General features: G+C 51.7%; 1 protein-coding gene and 1 long non-coding RNA gene across 2 annotated transcripts; one reads left to right on the forward strand and one right to left on the reverse strand.

The window, feature by feature from the left end:
• On the reverse strand, window positions 1-1,436 carry LOC113606589 (carbonyl reductase [NADPH] 2-like). Its single transcript, XM_027081093.1, is given in 6 exon segments — window positions 1-146; window positions 243-360; window positions 585-649; window positions 772-895; window positions 1,078-1,251; window positions 1,347-1,436. Coding segments are annotated over 6 exon segments (675 nt in total). The 3' UTR covers window positions 1-42.
• Window positions 1,437-1,628: 192 nt separating this feature from the next.
• LOC113606590 (uncharacterized) lies at window positions 1,629-9,975 on the forward strand. Its single transcript, XR_003427615.1, has 2 exons — window positions 1,629-3,474; window positions 9,695-9,975. It is a non-coding gene; the product is annotated as an uncharacterized LOC113606590 (long non-coding RNA).
• Window positions 9,976-11,204: the final 1,229 nt, after the last annotated feature.

An 11,204-nucleotide genomic window follows, 5' to 3' on the forward strand; every position in this document is an offset into this window, starting at 1 on the left:
GAGCCGAGCACCATCCTTCTGGCCGCCCAGAGCACCGCGCTCTTAGGAGGCCAGGTACCCGGCATCCACAAAGATTCCCGAGCCGCTGGTGGAGACGCTGCGGTCGCTGAGCAGGAAGAGGATGCTGTTGACCACGTCTTCCGCCTCTGCGGCGGGTGGCGGGCGGGGTCAGCACGGCTCGGCCCGGCTGTCTGGGCCCGGCCGCCCCAGCCGCGCCCGCCACTCCACGAAGCCCAGCTGACCTGCAAACTGCCTCAGCGGGTGGCGCTCCTTTAGCTTCCGGGCGAACTGGGGGTCAGACGAGGCTTCCTGGCCCATGGCGGTAAGCACCACCGTGGGGTTTACCGAGTTCACCCGGATCTGGGGCCGAGGGGCCGGCGGGGCGGTCTCAGCCGGCGCACAAACCCCGCCCTCACAGACCCCACTGAGCTTGCTTACTCACCCCCTGGCGCCCCCTGCCCCCGTTTTCATCCCCAGCCGCCGCTTGCCCACCACCCGCCAGCCTCCACCTCACCCCCACCCTGCGCCTACCTCGTGCCTTCCCAGGCCGGGGCCCCTGGCACCCCCAGCTCCCCCATGCCTACCTTGTGCGGCCCCAGCTCCATGGCCATGGCTTTGGTCAGGATGGTCATTGCACCCTTGGTGGAGCCTGTGGGAAAAGGGCAGCACTGAGGACCCTTAAGGATTCAGCCCACTTTGCATGAGGCCCAGCCCGGGAGCTCAGCTGCTCCTGCATGGAATGGGGGCTCAAGTTTGGGCAGAGGGACTCACCGTAGGCAGCTAGGTTGGGAAGGGTGACATGGGCCGCCATGCTGGAGACATTCACGCTGGAGCCAGGGACTCCGTAGCTGATCATGCCCCGGGCCACAATCTGTAAGCCAAGAGAGAGGGCACCCTGACCCCACCGCACCCCCGCTTGGGCCATGTCTGCACTGGGCCACATCCTCCCACTGGCTCACCTGAGACACTCGGAACACAGTGCAGTTTCACACTGAAGGACCTGGAGGGAGAGGGGACAGTCAGACACACCATGGCCACACCCGGTCCACTTCCTCAGCAGCCCTCTCCCCAGTCCACCTCCTCTCCTACTCCTCAGCTGTCGAAGGCCTCCTTGGTGGTCTCCAGGAAGGGCTGCAGCAGCGCCATGGCGACAATGTTCACCAGCACGTCCACAGGGCCCACGTTGCACAGCGCCTGCTCCATGGCCTCCCAGTCACCCAGGTCCACGCACACAGGCTCTACCCCGGGGCCCTGTGGGAAGGCATTGGCCAGTGACCAAAGGGGGCATCCTGGCAGGCTGGTGAGGCATCCCGGAGGGTCACAGGCCTGGCCCATGGTGGGGCTGCACACCTCATCTCCTTGGAGAGGCTGACCAGGTCGGCATTGGTATGGCTCACAGCCACCACTCTGGCTCCTGAGGCGTGCAGGGCCTTCATGGTGTCCCACCCGTTCCCTGCAGGGGTGCACGGGGCAGCCAGATGGCGCAATATGTCTGGGCCAAGGCTGCGGGTGGGGGCAGCAGGTTTGCTGCTCAGGAAAGAGCAGTGAGACAGTGCTGGCCAGAGGTTGGTGGCCCGGGGGTCAGGGGTCCGGCCAGCCAGGATTCGGCCAAGGGAGGCCCAGAGGGCAGCCCCTTCCTGCTGGGCTGAGGGAAGAGGCCTTGGCTGGGTCCCCCCATCTGTCCAGACTGATTCTGAGGGCCTCCCTCACAGGAGGGCTCTTGCATTGACCAGCGAGAGGCTAGCATCCTGTCCCAATGGGGCCTGCTGGGTGGTAGGGAGCAGTCCAGGCCCAGATCAGCCGGCTCAGGCACAAAGGGACTTGCAGGCCGCAGCATGGGCCTGTGAGGCTCTGGGTCTGGCCACCTTGCTCTCTAACCTCGGCCCCTCACACACCCCCACCTGCCTCGCTCACACCCATCTTTCCCTGCCCCATCACCAGGGCCCGAAGGCCACTGAAATTCAGCAGCGTGGTGCCAACTCCCAGCCTCTGTACAACAGGAGGCGAGGGCGTGGGGGGTTTATAGGCCTAGGCTGGGGCAGGCTGGGTGGCCAGGCAGGTTTGTGTGTGGTGGGGGGGGCGGGCTGGCTGGAGGAGGGAAGACTGGGGGCACTAGGCGGGGCCAGGCATCAGTGCAGCTTCTGCTTCCTTGTTCGCAGAAACCTGTCTCCTTAGAAGGGGCCACCGTCCTCACCCACAACCCAAAGGTGCCAGCCAGAAGCGCCATCCTGGGTTTTGGAAAAGAAACTAAAAATAAACCCTGGGGTGGGGAACATGCCCCTTCCTGGCTGGCTGGGGGCAGATGGCCTGGAACTGGTCCCTGCAAGCACTGGGCCTGATGCCCCTGGGTGATGGCCAAGGCCACACAGAGGTCCCTCTGGGGAGTATTCTCCCAAACACCCACAGCTTAAAAACATCTCCCTACCTCCATCAACCCCCACCCGAATCAGAACCCAGCAGCACTTGCTTCACGCAGCCAAGGCCGTCACCACACTCCAGACACATTTTCAAATGCCAAAGATAGTTTTTATTTTGAAATAAAAGCTTCACAGTTGCAAGGATAGGAAGGATTCTTTCCCCCTGAACCATTTGAGAGTAATTTGCAAAACTAACACTCCATCACCCCTAAATAGCTTAGTGTCTGTTTCCTTGGAATAAAGACATTGTCCTACGCAACCACAAAAACACACAATACATACGACACAACCACAACATAACACACACCATCACAACATAGCACAACTGTCAGAGTCAGAAGAGTAACACCATGCGTCCCTACCACGTGATCCTTAGCTCCCATTCAACTTTCATAAGTTGTCCCAATGATGTTCTTTAAAAAAAAAGAAAAAGCTATATCAAGGTTTAATTGATATATATGACTATGCATATTTAATGTATACAGTTTGATGAGTTTGGACATGTGCAAACACCTGTGTGAAACCATAGTCAAGGTCATGAGCATATCCATCACCCCCAAGTTTCCTCATACCCATTGGTTTTGTGTTTGTGGTGAGGGCACCTCTCACACAGAGTCCCAATGCTCAGTACCAACTGTGAACTATAGGTCTCTACAACCTGCTTGTCTGGCATAGCTGAGACTTCCACTCCAGTTCTTTACGGCCAAAGGGTCCAGTCCAGAGTCACATGTTGCCTTTGGAGGTCCCGTCTCTCTGTCTTCCTCACTCTGGAACACTCCTTAGTCTCTCCTTGACCTTTATGACCTTGATACTTTTGAAGAATATAGATCAGTTGTTTGGTAGAAAGTCCCTCGATTTGGCTTTCCCAGTGTTTCCTTGTAATTAGCTGCAGGCTGTGCGTCTCTGTCTCGAGCACCATGGAAGTGACACTGCATCCTCACAGCATCCCATCAGCTGGCACCATTTTGATCGGTCCCATCACTGGTGTTAACTTTGATCATGGGATGGAAGCGGACATCACTAGGACACCACTTCAATCGCTGCATCACCCTTCCAGGTGCAAAAAGAACACGGCTGCAAATCCTGGGCGAAATGTCCCCTGTGTTCCACACCAACTCAGAACTGTGCGGGGAAAGGAGTCTGGGACCCTAGGTTCAGCCTTGCGCAATTTACGTTGACCAATACAAATCCACCCCAGTCTGTCTAACTTCACTTCCAAGTAAAGCCAAGAGCAAAGTCGGCCTGACATAATTCAACCAACAACACACAACCAAATACATGCTACCCTCTTCCCAGAAGGTGACGTAAAGTCCCTTTATCCACCTCTGGGTGATGTTCAGCCCTCTTCCAACTGAGTCACACCCCCCTTATGTATCCTGTAACTTACATGCCGACCTAGAAAGATAACCACTATTAACACATATTATGATAGACGGTGAGTGAGAGAGAGAAGAGAAGAGAAAAAAAATCGGTTCATATGTACACAAATATATTTGTGTAAAAATGAGGATGAAATTATTATAGTTCTCTTTTCTGCACATGGTCACCTGGCCATAACTACTGCTTATCTTCTTACACTGCCCATATTCTTTTGTCCTCCACTGCCAGGTGGAGTCAGATCTCTGAGGGTACACATTTTGATTACTGCTTTGAATCTGCTACCATTGTGGCAAGTGTGACCAAGTTGTCTTTGGGGATTAAGTGTGTGGAATCGGGACTTCCCTGGTGGTGCAGTGGTTAAGAATCCACCTGCCAATGCAGGGGACATGGGTTCAATCCCTGGTCTGGGAAGATCCCACATACCGTGGAGCAACTAAGCCTGTGTGCCACAACTACTGAGCCTGCGCTCTAGAGCCGTGAGCCACAACTGCTGAGCCCATGAGTCACAACTACTGAAGCCCGCACACGTAGAGCCCGTGCTCCGCAACAAGAGAAGACACCACAGTGAGAAGCCTGTGTACCGCAGCAAAGAGTAGCCCCAACTCGCCGCAACTAGAGAAAGCCCGCGTGCAGCAACGAAGACCCAATGCAGCCAAAATATAAATAAATAAAATAAAAAAAATTGTGTGGAATCGAAATGGAGCAGGACCCCTATGGTCCTTGCCCCCCATATCCTCAACCTGCCTTTTGTCTGTGGAAGAACTTTGGCCAAAGAATAAGTTTAATCAGAGAATTGAGAAAATGCAGAAACAAAGGAAAACAGTCCAACAAGACTAAATAATAATAGTTTAGTCATTAAGCAAAGTCAAGGGCCTTTAGCTCCCCCTCAAGGGCTATAGATAATATACTGAGCCATATCCTTTGAGCTGTCTTCTAGACACTACAACCCCACCAGGTGGAAGAAGAAAACTACATGATGACCAGACTGTAGCCATGATGTAAGCTGCCACAATTCCAAAAGCTGGCCTCAAAGTAATGGGAACAGAACTTCCTTGGTGGCGCAGTGGATAAGAATCTGCTTGCCAATGCAGGGAACACAGGTTCGATCCCTGGTCAGGGAAGATCCCACATGCCGCAGAGCAACTAAGCCTGTGCGCCACAACTACGGAGCCTGCACTCTAGAGCCTGCGAGCCACAACTACTGAAGCCTGCACACCTAGAGCCCGTGCTCTTCAACAAGAGAAGCCACCGCAGTGAGAAGCCTGCGCACCACAACGAAGATTAGCCCCCGCTCGCCGCAACTAGAGAAAGCCCACACGCAGCAACAAAGACCCAATGCAGCCAAAATTATAAATAAATAAAAGAAATGGGAACAAACTGACCCTGGAACTGAAGGGGTTTTTTGTTTGTTTGTTTGTTTGTTTTGTGATACGCGGGCCTCTCACTGTTGTGGCCTCTCCCGTTGCGGAGCACAGGCTCCGGACGCGCAGGCTCAGCGGCCATGGCTCACGGGCCCAGCCGCTCTGCGGCATGTGGGATCTTCCTGGACCGGGGCACGAACCCATGTCCCCTGCATCGGCAGGGGGACTCTCAACCACTGTGCCAGCAGGGAAGCCCACTGTCCCATGTTAGGGAAGTTTTCGACTACAACCCCTTCAAATATTTTCTCAGATCCTTTCTCTTTCTATTCTTCTGGGACCCCTATAATTCGAATGCTGGTGCATTTAGTGTTGTCCCAGAGGTCTCTGAGACGGTCCTCATTTCTTTTCATTCTTTTTTCTTTATTCTGCTCCTTGGCAGTTGTTTTTTTAAGTGGGGTATAGTTGCTTTACAATGTTGTGTTAGTTTCTGCTGTACAGTGAAGTGAATCAGCTATATGTGTACATATATCTCCTCCCTCTGGCACCTCCCTCCTCCTGCCCATCCCACCCATCTAGGTCACCACAGAGCACCGAGTTGAGCTTCCTATGCTATACAGCAGGTTCCCTGTTCTCTGTTTTACACAGGGTAGTGCATATATGTCAATCCCAATCTCCCAATTCACCCCAGCCCCCTTCCCCCACCCACCGTGTCCACATGTCCATTCTCTATGTCTGCATCCCTATTCCTGCCCTGCAAATAGGTTCATCTGTACCATTTGTCTAGATTCCACATATATGTGTTAATATACAATATTTGTTTTTCTCTTTCTTACTTCACTCTGTATGACAGAGCTCTGGGTCCATCCATGTCTCTGCAAATGACCCAGTTATGTTCCTTTTTATGGCTGAGTAATATTCCATTGTATATATGTACAATGGAATATTATGTAATTTATTTGGCTGTGCCAGGTCTTAGTTGCGGCATGCGGGCTCTTAGTTGTGGCATGTGGGCTCTAGTTCCCTGATCAGGGGTCAAACCTGGGCCCCCTGCATTGGGAGCATGGAGTCTTAACTACTGGACTACCAGGGAAGTCCCTATACCACATCTTCTTTATCCATGCATCTGTCAGTGGTTGCTTCCATGCCCTGGCTATTGTAAATAGTGCTGCAATGAACATTGGGGTGCATGTGTCTTGTTTTTGTTAATAAATTTATTTATTTTTATGTATTTATTTTTGGCTGCGTTGGGTCTTTGTTGCTGCGTGCAGGCTTTCTCTAGTTGCAGCGAGCGGGGGCTACTCTTCATTGTGGTGCGCGGGCTTCTCATTGTGGTGGCTTCTCTTGTTGTGGAGCATGGGTTCTAGGGCATGGGGCTTCAGTAGTTTTGGTGCACAGACTCAGTAGTTGTGGCTCGTGGGCTCTAGAGCGCAGGCTCAGTAGTTGTGGCACACGGGCTTAGTTGCTCCTTGGCATGTGGGATCCTCCCAGACCAGGGCTCGAACCCACGTCCCTTGCATTGGCAGGTGGATTCTTAACCACTGCGCCACCAGGGAGGCCCTATGGGTTTGTTTTTGTAGGTCTTTTTCTTCTCTTGTGTTTCCTGCCTTGAGAAGTTCCTTTAGCATTTGTTGTAAAGCTGGTTTTGTGGTGCTGAACTCTCTTAGCTTTTGTTTGTCTGTAATGCTTTTGATTTCTTCATCAAATCTGAATGGTCTCCTTGCTGGGTAGAGTAATCCTGGTTGTAGGTTTTTCCCTTTCATTACTTTAAACATATCCTTCCACTCTCTTCTGGCCTGAAGAGTTTCTGCTGAAAAATCAGCTGATAACTTTACGGGGATTCCCTTGCATGTTAGTTTTTGCTTTTCCCTTGCTGCTTTTAATATTTTTTCCTTAAATTTAATTTTTGTTAGTTTGATTAATATGTATCTCGGCGTGTTTCTCCTTGGGTTTATCCTGTATGGGACTCTCTGTGTTTCCTGGACTTGGGTGGCTATTTCCTGTCCCATGTTAGGGAAGTTTTCGACTACAACCCCTTCAAATATTTTCTCAGATCCTTTCTCTTTCTATTCTTCTGGGACCCCTATAATTCGAATGCTGGTGCATTTAGTGTTGTCCCAGAGGTCTCTGAGACGGTCCTCATTTCTTTTCATTCTTTTTTCTTTATTCTGCTCCTTGGCAGTTGTTTCCACCATTCTATCTTCCAGCTCACTTATCTGTCCTTCTGCCTCAGTTACTCTGCTATTGATTGCTTCTAGTGTATTTTTCATTTCAGTTATTGTGTTGTTCATCACTGTTTGTTCTTTATTTCTTCTAGGTCCTCGTTAAACATTTCTTGTATTTTCTCAATCCGTACCTCCATTCTATTTCTGAGATTTTAGATCATCTTTACTATCATTACTCTGAATTCTCTTTCAGGTAGGTTGCCTATTTCCTCTTCATTTATTTGGTCTTATAGGTTTTTACCTTTATCCTTCGTCTGTAACATACTTTTTTGTCGTCTCATCCTTTTTGTGTGTGTGTGTAACAGGTGGGGCTGTGTTCCTGTCTTGCTGCTTGTTTGGCCTGAGGCGTCCAGCACTGGAGTTTGCAGGCAGTTGGGTGGAGCCAGGTCTTGGTGCTGAGATGAGGACTTCCGGGAGACCTCACACCAATTAATATTCCCTGGCACCTGAAGTTCTCTGTTAGGCTAGCAGCTTTGACTTTGTACTCCCACCATAGGAGCTTAGGCCCGACTTCTGGCCTGGGAATCAAGACCTGCACAAGCTGTACAGCATGGCAGAAAAAAAAAAACAAAAAACACAAACAGGGAAGAGCAGAACAATAACAAATAATAAAAAATAAAATAAAATTAGAAAAATAAAAATTATATTAGAAAAAATAACAATAAAAATGAAACAACAAAACAAAACAGAACCACAACAGCAAAAAAATAAAATAAAGAAAAAGATTATAAAAGATTTAAAAAATAAAATAGGGACTTCCCTGGTGGTCCAGTGGCTAAGACTCCGTGCTCCCAATGCAGGGGGCCTGGGTTCGATCCCTGGTCAGGGAACTAGATCCTGTGTGCTGCAACTAAGAGTTCACGTGCCACAACTAAAGATCCCGCATGCCGCAACGAAGATCCTACACATGGCAACGAAGATCCCGTGTGCAGCAACTAAGACCCAACACAGCCAAATAAATAAATATTTTTAAAAAATACTTTATAAATAATAAAATAATTGTTTTTACATCTTTATTGGAATATAATTGCTTTACAATTGTGTGTTAGTTTCTGCTTTATAACAAAGTGAATCAGTTATACATATACATATGTTCCCGTATCTCTTCCCTCTTGCATCTGCCTCCCTCCCACCCTCCCTATCCCACCCCTCCAGGCGGTCACAAAGCACCAGCTGATCTCCCTGTGTTATGCGGCTGCTTCCCACTAGCTATCTATTTTACGTTTGGTAGTGTATATATGTCCATGCCACTCTCTCACTTTGTCACAGCTTACCCTTCCCCCTCCCCATATCCTCAAGTCCATTCTCTAGTAGGTCTGTGTCTTTATTCCTGTCTTACCCCTAGGTTCTTCATGACATTTTTTCCCCTTAGATTCCATATATATGTGTTAGCATACGGTATTTATCTTTCTCTTTCTGACTTACTTCACTCTGTATGACAGACTCTAGGTCCATCCACTTCACTACAAATAACGCAATTTCGTTTCTTTTTATGGCTGAGTAATATTCCCTGGTGCCTCCTCTATCAGTGTCCTTGCCCCCATGGTGAGCTACAGCCTATCCCTGCCTCCCCAGTAGGCCTCCAAGACCTCTAGGTAGGTCTCTGGACCCGCTGTGTCAGCCCTACCTCTGCGTGTTTTCCTCTCACCAGTGTCTATTCCTGAAGTTGGCCCGGAGCACACGTGCCTGTACAGGCCAGCTGGGGCTCAGGCCAGCTGGGGCTCAGGCCCCCACAGGTGTGCCTGCAGGGGCCGGCGCAGCCGGAGGAGGCCTTGGAGGGGGGGTGGCACTCAGCCTGCCTGGACCCACATGGCCAGAGGAGGCCCTGTCAGGGGCCTGACCTCAGGCTGCCAGGACCTGCGTGGCCAGAGGAGGCTTTGGCGGAGGCAGAACTCAGCACTGGGACCTATGCAGCCCGTGGAGGCCTTGTCGGGGGGCGGCACTCAGGCCCTCTGGGACCTGCGCAGCCGGAGGAGGCCCTGGCTGGGTCAGGGCTCAGGCCCGGGAACCCACGTGGCCGAAGGGAGGCCCAGGGGGTGGGGGTTCAGGCCTGGGACCCCAGCAGGCTCACCAGAGCCCGAGTGGGCAGGGGAGATGCTAGCTGTGTTCCCCTCTGATCCCCCAATCCCCCAAAGGTCCCTCTCTGTCCCCGCTGATCCCCTCGCCATGAGTGGGCCCCTCCAAGTGTGGGAATGTCTCCCCTCCCCCAGCTCCCCCTCAGGGGCGCTGGTCCTGTCCTGCCTCCACTTTTCTTTCCCCCCTCTTTCCCTCCCACGTTCCACCTTGTCAGCCAGGATTCCTCCTATCCACTTAGGTGTCTGAGGTTTCGCACCAGTGCCTAGTACGTGCCCTTGGAACTGAAGATTTAACTGTACTTAAAACAATCAAGATGACGCTGATCAGACCACTGATGACCAATTTCAAGATGACGGTCAGAGCTGACTGTGCTGTTTCTGCATGTAGCCCCCTCCCTTCACCTATAAAAACTCTTGCCAACTAATCGTCAGCGGCAGGGAGTTGGCCTTTGGACAGGAATCCGCCCTCCTCCCCAGGTTGCCAGCCTCTAAAATAAAGCAAACTTTCCTTTCCACCAAACTTGCCTCTTTATTGGCTTTAGAACACAAACCCCGCTTTCGGTAATAGAATTGAGGGAACCTCAGCCACAGCTGGAGTCTGGGCAGGCCTGTGGGGGAGCTCTCACGCCCGCCACGCATGCCCATGACCCAGACGGGAAAGACAGCTGCCTCTACTTACTGGCCCTCAGGAGGAGGAAATCTTTCTGCCCAGACAGCCCAGCCAATCAGAGACTGCCACAGCTCAACCAATGGGAAGCCTCCATACTGTGGACTCCCAGCTCCTCCAATGTACTCTGGTTACCACGGCCCCTCCTCACACTCCCTCCTTCCCCTATAAAAGCAAGTTTCCCTTCCTTGTTCTCTGGATTTGCCTCTGGTTCCCTGTAGCTTGCATTTCCGGAGTCACCATTCCTCTGGCTATTCCAGAACAAACCTGCTTTTGCTGGTGAAACAGGCTAGTCTATTTATTTTAAAATTTACTTTTATTATTTTTGGCTGTGTTGGGTCTTCGTTGTTGCACATGGGCTCTCTCTCTATTTGCCGTGAGCGGGGGCCACTGTTCGTTGCGGTGCATGGGCTTCTCATTGCGGTGGCCTCTTGTTGCAGAGCTCTAGCCACACAGGCTTCAGTAGTTGTGGCACGCGGGCTCAGTAGTTGTGACTTGCAGGCTCTAGAGCACAGGCTCAGTAGTTGTGGCACACAGGCTTAGTTGCTCCGCAGCATGTGGGATCTTCCCAGACCAGGGCTCGAACCCGTGTCCCCTGCATTGGCAGGAGGATTCCCAACCACTGCGCCACCAGGGGAGCCCTGGCTAGTCTATTTTTAAAGTTGACAAGTACCACCCCTTGGCCCTTGTCACCCTGGGATCCCATCACCCCCAGCTCGATGGAAGCTTTGGCCACTGTAAGCTCTGACCTACAGAGAAGAGCCCCACAGGGCCCTGAGGACGCTGGGGCCCCACTCATGAATTTATTTCTCAGAAGTGTGGTGAAAAGTGCATCTTCCAGGCTCTCTGGAGTGGGCGAGCAGGTCTCACATGATAAGTCCACTCTAACATTTGATCTCTCTGCACCTTAGGACCTCCTGCTCTACCATCTGCTATGGACGTTCTGACATTTTCAGTTTGTTTAGAGTTGCCGTCATGGGGTCCAGGTTTGCCAACCAACCAAGCACACCAGCAGAGCCCCCCAACTGCTTGCAGTCACCCACGGACCCAAGAGCCCTGCTAAGTGAGCCCACATCTACCTT

Source organism: Aethalodelphis obliquidens, unplaced genomic scaffold (genome assembly GCF_003676395.1).
Source record: "Aethalodelphis obliquidens isolate GAN/ISIS:26980383/991018 unplaced genomic scaffold, ASM367639v1 scaffold44, whole genome shotgun sequence".
Taxonomy (NCBI): domain Eukaryota; kingdom Metazoa; phylum Chordata; class Mammalia; order Artiodactyla; family Delphinidae; genus Aethalodelphis; species Aethalodelphis obliquidens.